Genomic DNA, 18,139 nt, shown 5'->3' on the forward strand with positions numbered 1-18,139 from the left:
CTGCCAATGGATGGAAAGTCTTTTTGCCGTTTGCTGAGTTTACCAAATGAAACGCAAATAATAAAAATACCTTAATGACCTTTTACATTTCAGTTCTCAAATTTACCATTGTTATAGTTTTCTGAGCCTATTTCTCCACTAGAGGGCAATAAACCCTTAAATAATAACTGTTTAACCAATTTCTTGCCTTTAAAATATAGCAATTCGTGCTTACACAATTAATTTAGAAATTAATTCCCAAATATTTCTGCTTATATATGTTTTGCATTTACTGGTGACTTGATAGACCAGGCCCCCATCTTCATGAAACTTTCAGACTAATGAGGGTAGAACTAACAGAAACAAGGGAGCATATGTACATTTTCATGATGGCGTATATCACAAGTGTGGTTAAAGGAATAAAATGGATGATATCATGGAAACCAAGCAGAAGAGAGTATTTATTGAAATGAAAAGGGGCTCTCTTCAGGTTAACATTAAAGATTTAATGACGAGAATGAGAGCCAACTATTTGAAGAACTAAGGGAAAAGCTTTATAGACAAAGAGAAAAGTAAGAACAGAAGCCTGAAAAGAGAAGTTATTTTGTGCATTTAAGGAGCAGAAAGAAGGCTGGCTTGGCTTGAAGTGTAGTGATTAAAGAGGGCAAGTGGGACAAGGTGAGGTCAAAGAGGTGGTGCTAGATGAGCTAAGGCCTTACAGGCATTGTGGGGAATTGAGGCTTCATTTCAAACTACAAGATTTTAAGCAGATAAAAGACCACATTTTCAGGAGGGAGTTTTGCCCTGTTTTATCTCCCCTAGCTCATATATGGGCTTCTGCTGTGGCTCATGGTAAAGAATCTGCCTGCAGTGCAGGAGACACAGGTTCAATTCCTGGGTCAGGAATCCCTGGAGAAGGAAATGGCAACTCACTCCAGTATTCTTGCCTGAAGAATCCCATGGACAGAGGAGCTTGGTGGTCTACAGTCCATGGGGTGGCAAAGAGTCAGATATGACTGAACAATTAACACTTCACTTTCTAGCACATAGGTAGCTGTACCACCATATTAACACTGTACCCAAACTGGATTTTAGAGATGTTCAGAGAAGATGCATTTACTGACGTACATTCCATCATTTGCCACTTGGCAAGAAGGAACTTGAAGTCAGTAGCACTAATAATAGCAGTGTTCTCTGGCCTGCCTTTATACTGTGTCACCTCTTCTACCTTATCCTTAGAGATTGCCATGTGGCCTAAGGTGACAGCCAAATCTAGGAATACATATCTGCTTTTGGTAGAACCTTATTAGTCATGTATACCTAAGGGTTCAAAAGCAAGGACTTCAACAAGAATTAAGCAGGGTGAAATGTCTTTGTTTTTTCTTTTTTTTTGTTTCCTATGCCCCCTTTAATAACATAAACCAGTGATTTATGTAAATCCATTTATCTATAATCTTTGTAAGTTTCCATCTTACTGCCTTCAGTGGCAAGATTTTATTTTCACAGAAATATTCTGATTGATAGACAGGATTAATGTCACTTTAAGATATCCGTTCCAAAATCACACTTATAAATTTGCGATCATCCTCAGGATGAGCTATATGTAAAAGATTTTTTTATGATTTTAAACTAATGACTTCCACTTTATCAAAATTTACTGATGCCAGTCTCAGAACGTTTCACCCATTTTCAGAAATTGAAAGCTTTTGCCATGTGTTTACAAATGAAAATTTATTGATATAGCTTTGTCTTGAACATCTACAGAGACGTTTATTTCAGAGCATTTACATTATGCTATATATAAACTAATCAGTTTTAAATTTTTGATAAACCAACATTTGAATTTTTAAAAAATATAAAAGAGGTGAATTGCTATTTTATTGTTTTACTTCTCTGATGTGTTTTATACAAGGCTCATAAAGCACTTTGAACTCTCCTTTGATTTTTATTTTTCTATTTGTACTCTCTAAAATGTCTTTTTTTCCCTCTTCAGGTTGTATAAAAATGTACCCAGCCCAAATACTGAAATCTAATGAAGTGATATTTTCCCGCTAAAAAGAACTGTTTCCCACCAGTTCAGGTTTAAACATTCATGTAAGTTCATTTACGTTCTTTCCTGTTAATGGTAGGAACAAGTTCTGTATAGCCCTTCTTTCTTAAATTACCAATATTTGCTTGAGCTACTCTGTTTTAAGTCTTACTTTCTTAACTATGTAGAAAAAGAAAATTAGTTTTCCAATATACTGACACTTACTACAAAAAAACATCTATTGACTTTGTAGTGAAGGTTAGGTGATTTTCCTAAGAATTGAGTTATTCACATGCAATTAAAGATTTGCCAGTCATCCCACGGCTACTTTGTTTTGCAGACCACAGTGGGAACACATGAATAGAAGAAGAAAATTTCTTCTTGCCTCAGTTCTTGCTCTCCAGAATTCTAGTTTTATATATCCTTCATGTCAAAAGTGCTTTTCTCGGATAATCCTGGTCTCCAAAAGGTAAATATAAAGCCTGAAAGTGTGAGAAGGAAAATATAAGAATTCAACCAACCATGGAATATACAGTACCATAGTATTCACTGTTGGGGTGGGGGGGGTGGAATCCATGGTTAAGTATACCTCTGCAGTTCAAACCTGTGTTGTTCAAGGGTCAGCTGTATAAAGTTAGTTTGGGGGGAACTTCCCTGATGGTCCACTGGTTAAGAATCTGCCTTCCAATCCAGGGGATGCAGGTTTGATCCCTGGTCGTGGAAGTAAGATCCCACATGCAGTGCGGCAACTAAGCCTGTACACTGCAACTACTGAGCCTGTGTGCTCTAGAGGCCACACACCACTACTACAAAGAAGCCTGCTTGCTGCAGCTAAGAACTAACACAGCCAAATAAATCAAAACTTAAATGAACCCTCAAAATTTTTTTTAAGTTTGGTCCTTCATTTGAGAAGATTATCATATTCATATATGTGTGTATGTATGAATATGATAATTTCATATGAAGGAACAAACTTAACATATACATAAATTAGAGCAAAGAAGGCAACTCATTTGTCCATATAAGCCATCCACCCAGCTCAAACTAATAATTGTTATTTAGTTACCAAGACATGTCTGATTCTTTGCAACCCTGGATTACATCACGCCAGGCTTCCCTGTCCTTCACTGTCTCCTGAAGTTTACTCAGATTCATGTCCACTGAGTTGGTGATGCTCTATCTAATTACCTCACCCTCTGCCGCTTTTTTCTCCTTTTGCCTTCAATCTTTCTCATCATCAAAATCTTTTCCAACAAGTCATCTCTTCACATTAGGAGGCCAAAGTATTGGAGCTTCAGCTTCAGCATCAATCCTTCCAATGAATATTCAGGATTGATTTCCCTTAGGATTGACTGGTTTGATCTTCTTGCAGTCCAAGGGACTCTAAAGAATCTTCTCCAGCACCACAGTTTGAAAGCATCAATTCTTCAGCTCTCAGCCTTCATTATGGTCCAACTCTTAACATCTGTACGTGACTACTAAAAAGACCATAGCTTTGACTATATAGACCTTTGGCACAAAGTGATGTCTTTGCTTTTTAATATGCTGTCTAGGTTTATCATAGCTTTCCTTCCAAGGAGCAAGTGTCTTTTAATTTGATGGCTGCAGTCACCATCCACAACAATTTTGGAGCCCAAGAAAATAAAATCTGCAACTGTTTCCATTGTTTCCCCATCTATTTGCCACGAAGTGATGGGACTGGATGCCATGATCTTAGTTTTTTGAATGTTGAGTTTTAAACCAGCTTTTTCACTCTCACCTTCATCAAGAAGTCCTTTAGTTCCTCTTCGATTTCTGTCATTAAAGTGCCATCATCTGCATATCCGAGATTGATATTTTTCCTGGCGGTCTTGATTCCAGCTTGTGAGTCATCCAGCCTGGCATTTTGCATGATATATTTTGCATATAAGTTAAATAAGCAGGGTGACAATATACAGCATTGATGTGCTCCTTTCCCAACTTTGAACCAGTCAGTTGTTCCAAGTCCAGTTCTGTTGCTGCTTGACCTGCACACAGGTTTCTCAGGAGACGGGTAAGGTGATCTGGTATTACCAACCTTTTGAGAATGTTCTAGTTTCTCGTGATCCACATAGTCAAAGGCTTTAGCATAATCATTGAAACTAAAGTAGATGTGTTTTTGGAATTGCCTTGCTTTTTCTGTGATCCAACAGATGTCGGCAATTTGACCTCTGGTTTCTCTGACTTTTCTAAGTCCAGCTTGCACATCTGGAAGTTCTCAGTTCATGTACCGGTGAAGCCTAATTTGAAGGCTTTTAAGCATAATCTTGGTAATGTGAAATAGGTGCAATTGTACAGTAATTTGAGCTTTCTTTGGGATTGCTTTTCTTTGGGATTGGAATGAAAACTGACCTTTTCCAGTCCTGTGGCCATTGCTGAGTTTTCCAAATTTACTGGCATATTCAGTGCACTGCTATTCCATAACAAGTGACATTTTGGGTATAGGAGTGCCTCTAGAAATTAAATCAGGGACTGTGACTTGAATGTGTTGTCTACCCTTGATTCTCAAAATGTGGTCTGAGGAACAGCTGCATTGGCATCACCTGGGAGCTTGTTAGAAACGCAGAAACTTGGGCCTTGTCCCAGACATAGTGAATCAGGATCTTTGTTTTTAACAAGATCCCTAGGTGTTTGGAGAAGGAAATGACAACCCACTCCAGTGTTCTTGCCTGGAGAATTCCAGGGACGGGGGAGCCTGGTGGGCTGCCGTCTATGGGGTGGCACAGAGTCGGACACAACTGAAGCGACTTAGCAGCAGGTGATTGGTTTGTGTATTGAAGTTTGTAAAGCTCTAATCTACTCCACACTAACATTTATTTCAGTTAAGGCTTAGCTTATTCCCAAAAGGATTAAAGGAAATTGTATAAATAAATACCTTCATTTTACTTATAATATAAAAATATATAATTTAGTATATATATTCATAATTGCTAATAATGCATTAACGCTAGTAATGTGCTAATCCTAGTCTTTCTTAGGCTATCGTTGATATTCTCTATTTATAAGATAGTTCATTCTTAACCATACCATTCTTGTATTTATCATCCAAGAAAGAACTCCCAGCAAAGAATCCAAAGCCTTGGATTTCGTCATAAAAATCACTAACTTTGTCACCTTGGGTAACAATTCACCACAATTTCCCAGTTATGTGAATGGGGCTAAATGCCTTGTTTACCTGTCAAAAACAAATAAAATATGTAAGTTCAGTTCAGTTGCTCAGTCGTGTCCGACTCTTTGCAACCCCATGAACCACAGCACGCCAGGCCTCCCTGTGCATCACCAACTCCCGGAGTTTACCCAGACCCATGTCCATCAAGTTGGTGAGGCCATCCAACCATCTCATCCTCTGTCGTCTGCTTCTCCTGCCTTCAGTCTTTCCCAGCATCAGGGTCTTTTCAAATGAGTCAACTCTTCACATCTGGTGGCCAAAGTTTTGGAGTTTCAGCTTCAACATCAGTCCTTCCAGTGAACACCCAGGACTGGTCTCCTTTAGGATGGATTGGTTGGATCTCCTTGCAGTCCAAGGGACTCTCAAGAGTCTTCTCCAACACCACAGTTCAAAAGTATCAATTCTTTGGCACTCAGCTTTCTTTATAGTTCAACTCTCACATCCATGCATGACCGCTGGAAAAACCATAGCCTTCACTAGACAGACCTTTGTGGACAAAGTAATGTCTCTGCTTTTTAATATGCTGTCTAGGTTGGTCATAGCTTTCCTTCCAAGGAGTAAGCATCTTTTAATTTCATGGCTGCGATCACCGTCTGCAGTGATTTTGGAGCCCAAAAAAATCAGCCACTGTTTCCCCATCTATTTCCCATGAAGTGATGGGACCAAATACCATGATCTTCGTTTTCTGAATGTTGAGCTTTAAGCCAACTTTTTCACTCTCCTCTTTAACTTTCATCAAGAGGCTCTTTAGTTCTTCTCTTTCTGCCATAAGGGTAGTGTCATCTGCGTATCTGAGGTTATTAATATTTCTTCCAGCAATCTTGATTCCAGCTTGTGTTTCTTCCAGTGCAGCGTTTCTCATGATGTACTCTGCATATAAGTTAAATAAGCAGGGTGACAATATACAACCTTGATGTACTCCTTTTCCTATTTGGAACCAGTCTGTTGTTCCATGTCCAGTTCTAACTGTTGCTTCCTGAACTGCATATACGTTTCTCAGGAGGCAGGTCAGGTGGTCTGATATGCCCATCTCTTGAAGAATTGTCCACAGTTTATTGTGATCCACACAGCCAAAGGCTTTGGCATTGTCAATAAAGCAGAAATAGGTGTTTTTCTGAAACTCTCTGGCTTTTTTGATGATCTAGCGGATGTTGGCAATTTGATCTCTGGTTCCTCTGCCTTTTCTAAAACCAGCTTGAATATCTGGAAGTTCACAGCTCACGTATTGCTGAACCCTGGCTTGGAGAATTTTGAGCATTACTTTACTAGCGTGTGAGATGAGTGCAACTGTGCGGTAGTTTGAGCATTCTTTGTCATTGCCTTTCTTTGGGATTGGAATGAAAACTGACCTTTTCCAGTCCTGTGGCCACTGCTGAGTTTCCCAAATTTGCTGACACATTGAGTGCAGCACTTTCACAGCATCATCGTTTAGGATTTGAAATAGCTCAACTGGAATTCCATCACCTCCACTAGCTTTGTTCATAGTGATGCTTCCTAAGGCCCACTTGACTTCACATTCCAGGATGTCTGGCTCTAGGTGAGTGATCACACCATCATGATTATCTGGGTCATGAAGATCTTTTTTGTACAGTTCTTCTGTGTATTCTTGCCACCTCGTCTTAATATCTTCTGCTTCTGTTAGGTCTGTATCATTTCTGTCCTTTATTGAGCCCATCTTTGCATGAAATGTTCCCTTGATATCTAATTTTCTTGAAGAGATCTCTAGTCTTTCCCATTCTATTGTTTTCCTCTATTTCTTTGCATTGATCTCTGAGGAAAGCTTTCTTATCTCTCCTTGCTATTCGTTGGAACTCTGCATTCAAATGGGTATACCTTTCCTTTTCTCCTTTGCTTTTTGCCTCTCTTCTCTTCACAGCTATTTGTAAGGCCTCCTCAGACAGCCATTTTGCTTTTTTACATTTCTTTTTCTTAGGGATGGTCTTGATTCCTGTCTCCTGTACAATTTCACCAACCTCTGTCCATAGTTCATCAGGCACTCTATCAGATCTAGTCCCTTAAATCTATTTCTCACTTCTACTGTATAGTCATAAGGGATCTGATTTAGGTCATGCCTGAATGGTCTAGTGGTTTTCCCCACATTCTTCAATTTAAGTCTGAATTTGGCAATAAGGAGTTCATGATCTGAGCCACAGTCAGCTTCCAGTCTTGTTTTTGCTGACTGTATAGAGCTTCTCCATCTTTGGCTGCAAAGAATATAATCAGTCTAATTTCGGTGTTGGCCATCTGGTGATATCCATGTGGAGAGTCTTCTCTTGTGTTGTCTGAAAAGGGTGTTTGCTATGACCAGTGCCTTCTCTTGGCAGAACTCTATTAGCCTTTGCCATGCTTCATTCTGTACTCCAAGGCCAAATTTGCCTGTTACTCCAGGTGTTTCTTGACTTTCTACTTTTGCATTCCAGTTCCCTATAATGAAAAGGTATCTTTTGGGTGTTAGTTCTAAAAGGTCTTATAGGCCTTCATAGAACTGTTCAGCTTCTTCAGCATTACTGGTCAGGGCATAGACTTGGATTACTGTGATGTTGAATGGTTTGCTTTGGAAACAAACAGAGATCATTCTGTCATTTTTGAGATTGCATCCAAGTACTCTATTTTGGACTGTTTTGTTAACTATAATGGCTACTCCATTTCTTCTAGGGGATTCCTGCCTGCAGTAGTAGATATAATGGTCATCTGAGTTAAATTCACCCATTCCAGTCCATTTTAGTTTGCTGATTCTTAGAATGTCGACATTCACTCTTGACATCTCCTGTTTGACCACTTCCAGTTTGCCTTGATTCATAGACCTGACATTCCAGGTTCCTATGCAATATAGCTCTTTACAGCATCAGACCTTGCTTCCATCACCAGTCACATCCACAACTGGGTGTTGTTTTTGCTTTGGCTCCACCCCTTCATTCTTTCTGGAGTTATTTCTCCACTGATCTCCAGTAGCATATTGGGCACCTACCGATCTGGGGAGTTCATCTTTCAGTGTCCTATCATTTTGCCTTTTCATACTGCTCATGGGGTTCTCAAGGCAAGAATATTGAAGTGGTTTGCCATTCCCTTCTCCAGTGGACCACATTCTGTCAGACCTTTCCACCATGATCCATCCATCTTGGGTGGCCCCACACGGCATGGCTTAGTTTCATTGAGTTAGACAAGGCTGTGGTCCGTATGATCAGACTGGCTAGTTGTCTGTGATTGTGGTTTTTCAGTCTGTCTGCCCTCTGATGCCCTCTTTCAGAGCCTACCATCTTACTTGGGTTTCTCTTACCTTAGACGTGAAAACGTTTGTAAATTGTAAAACACTGATGCATATTAATTCTAAGATTTGCTAAGAATTTTGCATTAACTCTAATGCATTATTAATACATAATTTCTGAACAAGTTCTAATATATGTTTAAAACATTTAAAACACTAATTCATTTCACTAAAGCTTGGTACTAGTGAGGTTTTATCACCCTAGTAAATGGATTACCTTCACTTATTCTATGACCAGAATACAACACAAACTGCAGCCAGTTTGGTTAAGATTATATGAATGGATGTCACAGCTCCATTATCATTGTGGATAAAAAAAATAATTAGCACAGATAATGAAGGTGAATCAGTAACTTATATGAAGGATTAACCTTTGTTCAAAATAGTCACCTTGTGAGTCATGGAATTTAGGCTCCCCCTAGTGGCTATCTTGGAGAAGGCAATGGCACTCCACTCGAGTACTTTTGCCTGGAAAATCCCATGGATGGAGGAGCCTGGTGGGCTGCAGTCCATGGGGTCGCTAAGAGTTGGACACGACTGAGCGACTTCACTTTCACTTTTCACTTTCATGCATTGGAGAAGGAAATGGCGACCCACTCCAGTGTTCTTGCCTTGAGAATCCCAGGGAGGGGGAGCCTGGTGGGCTGCCGTCTGTGGGGTCGCACAGAGTTGGACACGACTGAAGCGACTTAGCAGCAGCAGCAGTGGCTATCTGGAAGCAATCAAATATATACAGCTGTCTTTTAACGTTATTTTCTGTTTGCACTTTTCCACCTTTTTTAAGCCAAATGATTAGCGACATGAAGAAAAAACATTCTAGGATTAACCATTACCATAGATGTTTTAAGGGGTCAGTTTGCTAAACTAAGAATGTTAAAGATGGATAGCAGTACAAACAACTAGAAAAGAGGGAAACAAAAGCAGAAGTGGCAGGAAAGCAATGTTTAATTATAAGAGAGCAGCAGACTAAACACAGTAATTTGACAAGATCTGTACTAGACTCTTTAACTTTCTTTCCTTATACTTTGCCTCATTTTATCCTTCTTCAATCCTGGATTTCACAGGTGATTAAGTTTAAGTTTAAAGATCTTAATATGTATCCCGGGACCAGAGAGCTAGTACATTACAGTAGTGTTATACTTAACACAGTATTTTTTTATAAGAAAGACTTTGACCATAATTGCAACACAAGTTAAACAAGATGTTTTGTACCTATTTTCTGTAATCTAATAAATTCTCAACATATTTCAATGAATTTTTAAAAAGTTAAATTATCCTTATCATAGTGAGAAAAATATGACTAGGAACGTTATAAATATTTAAAGATTACTCATTGTTCTTTGAACAGAAGATAGACATTAAATTTTAGGTCTTCTCTTGGTGTGGCATTTACTTCACTATATTTAGTTTGCCCCCACCAGTAAAAGTAACTTAGAGAAAATTTAAGAGGTTGATCTGAAATCATTTTACAATGTAAGTTGTACATTTTGTACGGAAAATATTTTTAACCTTTACTTTGCCAGATTTATTTTACATCACAAAAAAAGGTAGTGAACATCTCTTTTTTCCCGCACTTTTCCAGGTCTAACTGTCCAAAATGTGGCTCTACTGGTGAAGCTGAAAATGCCATTTACAGATACAAGCTTTCCTTAAAAGTTGCAGAATCAAACAAATTATTTGGCATTACTGTGTTTGGAAGCTGCTTAGATGCATTTTTTGGTCTCACGGCCACTGGTTTGCACAGGTAAGAATATTTAAAGCATTCTTTTTCCTAGCCACGTATGTCAAGTTTGCAGATATGTGTTTTTAAAATAATATGCATTTAGTAAAAAGGTGACCACTCAACCTCAAATCATCAGTTCATTTAAAAAGATAAGAAAGAAAGAAAAAAAGATGTTTATTTTCTGAATACATATTGTGATGATGTTAAACCATGCTCCTTTTATTCAGACCAACTAAACGGTAATTAGAGTATTAAATTACAAAACTTTAATCTGAGTTAGAGAAATACAGATGAAGAAAGTAAAATCATTTCAAACTGAAGGATTATTCAAATCAAGTGGCTAAGGTCTCTTGAGGAAGAAGAAGCTATTTGAAGAAACATTTACATATCAGAAGTAGAAATTTTGTCATTTATTTCATTTGCATTGCAACTTCATCTGCATAATTGGACCTGTTAAGATGGTGTCCTGACAGTGTAAGTGTATATAGAGAGAGAAAATCTCTGTCCATCTCCTTGTAGCTGTGAGCAAACTGATTTGAAGAAAGGAAAAGCCAAGGATCACAGCCAGGATTGCCAGTGATGAGGAAAGACTTCCCTCTGCATTGAGGAGAAGGGCTAACGATCCCACCACTTCTCCCACTGCCACTTTTAGAATAATTGTTAGGCCTGGTTACTGGACAGGCATCTACTTTATTCACACTTGATCAACTGCTTTTGTCTTTCTGCTGCTAAGCTAAGTTGCTTCAGTCGTGTCCAACTCTGTGCGACCCCGTAGACGGCAGCCCACCAGGCTCCTCCGTCCCTGGGATTCTCCGGGCAAGAACACTGGAGTGGGTCGCCATTTCCTTCTCCAATGCATGAAAGTGAAAAGTGAAAGTGAAGTTGCTCAGTCGTGTCCAACTCTTTGTGACCCCATGGACTGCAGCCTACCAGGCTCCTCTGTCCATGGAGTTTTCCAGGCAAGAGTACTGGAGCGGGATGCCATTGCAAAACACCTACCTGTTAAAGTCACGTTTCTTTTTTCTATATGTAACTCAAAAGTTTCATGCTTTCCCATTTTTTATTTTCTTTTCAATTAAGGTACATTCAGGATCCCAGTGAAATTCCAGAAACTCTGGGCAGTGATACAACTCAAAACCTATTAACTAAAGCAGTGGAAACTTGCTTTGTTGGACAAAACTTTGTTTTTGGAGTGACGGTAATTGAGACTAGTTTTGTTCTTAGTATTATGCTAATATTTCCATGGTAATGAATTTTCTAAGTAGTTTTTAGGAGTCATAAATGTGAGGGCCTGTAGAAACCCTTTAAACTACATAAAAATAGGCTATAAGTGATCCTTTAAAACATCATGTATATGACAAGTTCCTCTTTCAAAAGCTAGAAGAGCACTGTTGAAAGGCTTTCAGAGCTTTAGAAATCTAAGTTTATTATAAATTCACAAGTGTTAGGTATTTTGTTTTGATATTTGGTATTTACTGTGCTCTCTAAATTCGGTTTAGATTCTATACCAAAACTTTCATCAACTCTTATCTACAAAAAGGAAGAGGGAAGTAACATTGAAAGCAAAGTAACTGAGTACTGATAACTCTCAGAATAGGTTAGGAGGGATGGTCTTAAATATAAAATTGACTGTAGAAAAAGTCTAAAGAACGTGCTGACTCTTAAGGAATAATCCTTTTCTGTCTCTTGTATGCTAACGGGAGCAAATGAATATTTTGCCTATATTGCAATTAGGGCTTTAAAAAAGGGAACACAGCACTTCACAACTGAACAGTGAGAAAACCCAAAGGGAAGTTGAAACTAGGAGCTACAGAGGTTTTCTGTGTTAAAATCTTAGATGCCTCTTTTTCTCCTTTTTTGTTTTTAACAATACAAGAACATTCCTTTAAACATTCAAAGTTTATGGAAGCTAGTGAGAAATGTAATAGTAACTACCATTTATTGAACAACTACTATTTGCTAAGCACCACAATTTTTTGTGTGTTATTGCTAATATAATAATCCTGCCTTTTTATCCTTATTTTATGAATGAAAAAACTGAGGCTTCTAATAACTTATGTAAAGTCCCCACATTAGGAAATGTTTGGAACAGAGTTTGAAGACAAGTCTCTTTACTCCAAGGTTTATTTCCCCATAATTACAATTCCCTATATAACCCTATCATGCTAGAAGAATTGAATTATGGGGGTGAGAGTTATAGCTACATCTGTTTTAGCCTTTTAAATCCCTGTTTCATGTTTAAGTCAAAGGAAAAAAAAATTTATTCTCATTTAAATTCATTTCCTTCTTTCACAGAATTTTGAAAACCAGCATGGAAATGGTTCAGGTTCTAGTAACTTCTCAGAGCAGTGCTCAGACCACAAGAGAGTAGTTAAAGCACTCATAGCTTGCCAGATCATTCCACCAGACCCAAGTGTTGTAGGCTTCACTGTCATTGACTATTTCCGTCAGCTTTTGCAGCTTTCTGCTGTCAGGAAACTTCACTGTGGCTCCCAGACACCTAATGGCCACTTACTTGCTTTAGAAAGTTCGAATAGTGATCTCAGCAACTTATGCGGCCCTGACAGCAGTTCTTGTTTTGAGCCCCATGACAAAGATTATTTTCCAGGATTCTGGCAGCTATCACTAGAACTCACTTCTGTTGTTTCACAACTAACAGATGATGGCTTTTCAGCTTCAGAACAAAGCAAGGCCATTGGTACTCTTCACCAGAACAGAAAGTGCATCTCCTCTGCAGAGGCCACTGGTTCCAGTAGCTGCCTTGATACCATTCAGGGTTCATGGAGCCTTGTTTCACATATGGACAAAAAGAGTTCAGCACAAAAGTTAGATGAAGAACCTGGCCTACAGGCTAATCAGCCAAGTGCAGTTCATAGCAATCATCATGAAATTGGAGTTCCTGACTCTAATTTATTCCCTATGAAAGTACAGGAGCGATTTGAACCAAGGAATACAAAATCCTTCCACAGTGCAGTGGAAGTTACATATTCTCAGCATGAGATAACATGTCACCAGAATCAGGAGGTAGATACCCCCCCCACTTTTCAGCAGAGATGTATGTGTTATCCATCTTCATCACTCAGACTTGAGGAAATAGCCAGTGGTTCCCAGGACTGTGACCTCGAAATCTGGGATGACCTGCCACTCTCTGAAAGCCTTAACAAATTTCTGGCAGCTATCGAAAGTGAAATCGCTATAAACCAGACAGATGCCAGTAGCAGGAAATGTTGTCTTGATAATGACATCAGTAAACTACATGTGGACCACAGCAGGTTATCATTGACTCCACAAAGAACCCCTGGAGCCTTGCATACACCACATATAGCCTTAAGGTCACCACCAGCAACAGTCAAAGCAAACTCCAGCAGAGATAACTTCCTTTCCAACCATGAAGCAAATCCAAGTCCTAGCGTTCATAAGGAATCACAGCCAGAGAACAGAGCAGAGGCTCTCTCATTTAGTGGTAATAAAAGAGATATTTCTGAACATTCTCTACCAAATGTTCATCTGTCAGCTCTGTTTCCATCTTCAAAAGGCTCAGGCACAACAGTTGCTCTTAAGTCTATGAGAATTCTACCACGTGAGACTGAAATTTCATGTAAGCACAATACTTCAGAGGCTGACCATTCTTGTCTCAGCAGCAAGTATAATAATGGATGTGGAGAAAAATCACTTTCAGAAATGAGTGAAAAGTTGACAACTTTGCATTCTAGGAGGTATAATGTTGTTTCCAACTTTCCCAGCTTAGAAAATAAACAATACTGTAGGTGGCCAAAGAATCAGGGCAACAGTTTGACAATTTGCAGGAAACTCACATATCCTTTAGAAGCTCTTCACAGTACTCCAGACAGAAGTATGAATACATTGAGAGCAATGCTTTATGAACACACTGGTAATAACCTAACACAGAACTGTTCTACTGGTCATGAAGGCAATTACAGTGCTTCTGTGGATCTCTTTGATGATAGTCCTAAAGAGATGGACATTGTAACAGACATGACCAAAAGGTCACAGGATATTTTATTACAGTGGGGAAAGTCTTTGGCAGAAAGTCATCATATAGAATCTGATTTTTCACTGAGATCACTTTCTGAAAATTCCAGCCAGTCATCACAAAAATTATCCTTGCAAAACACATCTGCCTCTCTCTATCCAAGAACCTGTCCCTCTCCACCTCATTTTCAGTCAGATTCAGAATATGATTTTGAATATAGCCAAGACTTTGTTCCATGTTCACAGTCAACTCCAGTTACTGGATTCCACCAAAGTAGGATTCATGGGATGAAAGGAGCTTTCCAAAAATTACCTGCTTTTTATTTGGACCTTGATGCCAACTATAAAAAAACAAGGATTTCCTCTGCAAATGACGCACAGCAAGCCACCCCTATCTGTCAAAAAAATATAAAGACACCTAGCCAGAAATCCAGAAGCCCTACTGTATCTGGTATTACACCACCAGAGATCTCCAACAACCATCCTGTCACTGAATGCCTTGAAACTGATGCTGACGAATGGGTCCCTCCTACCACACAAAAAGTGTTTCCTTCAGAAATGCTTGGATTCCGGGCCATGGGTCTAAAGAAATGCCATGCTGCTTATAATTCTCCTGATCAAAATGAATTACCAAGAAAAAAACTGAAATATGTAAAGCAAAGAACTGGTAAATGCTTAATTAAGAAAGAGTTAAATTTAAAGAATATGCTTACAGCAGCAGTTATAAAACAGAAAACTCCTGACTGTAACAATATAAGGTCAGGCTGGATTTCTAAAGAGTCAGTTTTGGGACGTGGTTCTTGTGCGGAAGTCAAATGTTGCCTCCCATTTTCAGAAAATTGGTCACCTTCAGCACATGAAGCTAAAAGTGCTTGGTCTCCTGAATTGTTCTCACAAAATGTCACCTAAACCCAATTTCTGAGCTTTTAATAGTACGTCTCTTTGGAAACTCTGCCTCCAATGTCATGGAGAGCAGACTTAGCATTTTGAAGACTTGACGCAAATAGAAAAGAGGTGCTATTATGCCTATAAACAGGGAAGCCATTGTTTTTCCTAGCGTTTTATCCAGAATGATCTGATTTCAGATAATTTGGCACTTTATCTTGTATTGATTGTACTTAAGTAATATTGTTAATTTTGCTTGTTAAAAGTATTTGTTAAATCACACATACATGCAGAAATAAAGCTTTTGCAGACCAAAACTTAGTCTTTCTAAGTTCTTCAACTTAGATCAGAAAATGCCTGCCAGCTACTGTTGGGTTTATGATACAAAGCTACAAGATCACTGATCTCAAAAAGATTTTAGTCTACTAGGTAAGACAGAAATATAATAGACAATTTCAGTGTAATACAATAAACACAATGATGGAACTTTTTTAATGGATAGTACATTTATGTTGCTCTGGGAGCATGGTAGATAATCAGTTAACCCAGCAGCATCTGTGGGCTTTGACTCAGAAGAATGGTCAATAAAGACTGAATTAAATGTGAAACTGTCACTATTTTATTTAGTCTGTATTTTTTGAATCCTTTGGAGGAGGCTGCTAGGCTGTACTGTCCATGGGATTACAAAGTCACACACAACTGAGCAACTCCACTTTACTACATGCTAGGTGCTGGGAACTCAAAAGTCCAGGCCCTTTACCTCAAGGCCCTTCTACATGATCTAGAAGAATAAACAAGCAGTTAGTATCAATAAGTTCTATGATAGGAAGGTAATATCAAAGGGCTAATAATGAGCAAAAATGAGGAATAGTTTCCAGACGTTCAAGTCCTTAGCATCACGTCACCTGTGCCCTGTAAAGGTCTCTTGCTGTGCACAAGTTTTCTCTAGCAGCTGAGCAGGGGCTGCTCTTCATTGTGGCGCACAGGCTTCTCACTGCAGTGGCTTCTCGTTGCAGAGCACGGGCTCTGGACGCACAGGCCACAGTAGTTGCTGCACTCAAGTTCAGTAGTTGTGGCACATGACCTTAGTTGCTCCGTGGTATTTGAAATCTTCCCAGACCAGGGATCAAAACCTCATCCCCTGCACTGGCAGGCAAATTCTTATCCCCTGTACCACCAGGGAAGTCCATGCACCCCATAAAAAAATTTTTATGTGTCTCCGGTCAGCTGCTTTTGCCATTCCCCACAGCAGCTACTCCAAATCTTCACTCTTCATGCCACCGACCAACCTACTCTCCTTGCCTCGTACTTCATGGAGATCACCTGGTATTCCCTTGCCTTCTCACACCCATGCTTTGTGACTTGTCTATATCTCCTCACCCACAACTTTTATCCTGTAATCTCCGAAAATAATGAACACCGCCTCCTGCCTTTCTGTTTGGGCTGTTGCCATTATACCCATCTTCAATATTATCTAATGTTTAGCCCATATTTAAGTTTTTTTACAAGATGATGTCCCTACATCATCTTGTAATTGTTGATGTTTAACCAGGATTTCATTAAAGTGACTCCATGGTTTTCAGTTATGTCTCGTCTCATTTTCTAGAACATAATTAGATTTAGGATTTTGACGGAGATATTTCATAGGTTTATGTTGTACCTTTCATATTGTATTACATTAGGAGACACAGTGTCAAGTGGCCCCACTATTAGTGATGTCAGATAATAAGATTGCTTGCTTACTATGTTGCCCACCAGATCTCTATTGTTCGGGTACTTTTTTTTAAGAATGAAGAGTCAGGACTTCCCTGGTGGTCCAGTGGTTAAGAATCTGCCTTCCGGTGGAGGGAACGCAAGTTTGATCCCTGGTCAGGGAACTAAACTCCCACATGCCATGGGGCAACTAACCCCAGGCACGCTGTGAAGACAGCACAGCCAAAAAAAGAGTAAAGTCAGTATTAGAGAATTCCCTGGAAGTCCAGTGGTTAGGATTCTGCACTTTCACTCTGAGGACCTGAGATTCAGTCCCTGATTGGGGAGCTAAGATCCCACAAGTCACGCAGCATGGCCAAAAAAAAAAAAGCTACAGTTGTCTACCAGTGGTAAATGAATCTGTTTTTCCCACTCTCCATCAGTATTTACTCAAGAATTTTTATTTTCTCAATGATATGCAGTCAGTTTCACTCATTATTCTTTTTGATGCTCCATGTAATAGTTCCTCCCACATTTCTGGCCACTATTGTTTATAGCTGGTGGTTTAGTCGCTAAGTCGTGTCCGGCTCTTGCGACGCCATGGACTGTAGCCCACTAGGTTCCTCTGTCCATGGGATTCTCCAGGCAAGAGTACTGGAGTTGATTGCCATTTCCTTCTCCAGGGGATCTTCCCAACCCAAGAATCAAACCCAGGTCTCCTGCATTGCAGGCAGATTCTTTACCAACTGAGCTGTGAGGGAATATATAGCTAGTCTTGACCAAAAAATATAGTCACTGTCAAATTTCACGTCACTCACTGTTCAACCTACTGAAATTTGTTCTCTCTCCCCACCTCCAGTGGCTATGGTGTTAGTTTTCTAACCCTCAAATCCAATGGATTTGTCATTCCATATTCTATTTGATCTCTTTGCACTCTATTTCCAAGATAACATTTTTGTGGTTTCTGGTTTCTCCTAGACTCTAATCAGGCATACCTGCAGGGTTTTTTGTTTCCTTTTTACAGGGCTTTTATAAACAAGTTGATTTTTAAATGGACAATAAAATCCATGGTCCCATATAAGGTATAGTGGTTTGTCAGTGAATATTTAGAATAATGGATAAGGAAAAGATGTATGTTTATTGCCCAATCAGTGATGTGAAGGGTCTTCCTAGTATATAGGCCAAGGATATAGTCTCTTCATGTTCTTTATTATCAAATGTGCCATTCTTGGCTGATTTCATATCTCCCACTGTGATTAGAGTAGTAGTACAGTTACTATTGTACTGAACTATATAGATCTTAACTCTGCTGCTGCTAAGTCGCTTCAGTCGTGTCCGACTCTGTGCAACCCCATAGACGGCACCCCACCAGGCTCCCCCGTCCCT

The 18,139-nt window shown here is 39.3% G+C and overlaps 1 protein-coding gene across 1 annotated transcript; it reads left to right on the plus strand.

Annotated features, from left to right (window-relative positions):
* Positions 1–2,014: 2,014 nt before the first annotated feature.
* On the plus strand, positions 2,015–15,254 carry DDIAS (DNA damage induced apoptosis suppressor). The gene is made up of 5 exons (XM_068978698.1): positions 2,015–2,073; positions 2,349–2,477; positions 10,043–10,204; positions 11,264–11,381; positions 12,479–15,254. The coding sequence occupies exons 2-5, from the start codon at positions 2,365–2,367 to the stop codon at positions 15,083–15,085; spliced, it is 3,000 nt and encodes a 999-aa protein (XP_068834799.1). The 5' UTR covers positions 2,015–2,073; positions 2,349–2,364; the 3' UTR covers positions 15,086–15,254.
* Positions 15,255–18,139: the final 2,885 nt, after the last annotated feature.

Source organism: Capricornis sumatraensis, chromosome 8 (assembly GCF_032405125.1).
Source record: "Capricornis sumatraensis isolate serow.1 chromosome 8, serow.2, whole genome shotgun sequence".
NCBI lineage: Eukaryota > Metazoa > Chordata > Mammalia > Artiodactyla > Bovidae > Capricornis > Capricornis sumatraensis.

Bases quoted from the DNA above. Each gene is read 5' to 3' on its own strand.
- DDIAS (XM_068978698.1), top strand. From the start codon at position 2,365: ATGAATAGAAGAAGAAAATTTCTTCTTGCCTCAGTTCTTGCTCTCCAG. The intron at 2,478-10,042 runs GTAAATATAAAG...GCACTTTTCCAG, and splicing joins ATAATCCTGGTCTCCAAAAG to GTCTAACTGTCCAAAATGTG. The intron at 11,382-12,478 runs GTAATTGAGACT...CTTCTTTCACAG, and splicing joins ACTTTGTTTTTGGAGTGACG to AATTTTGAAAACCAGCATGG.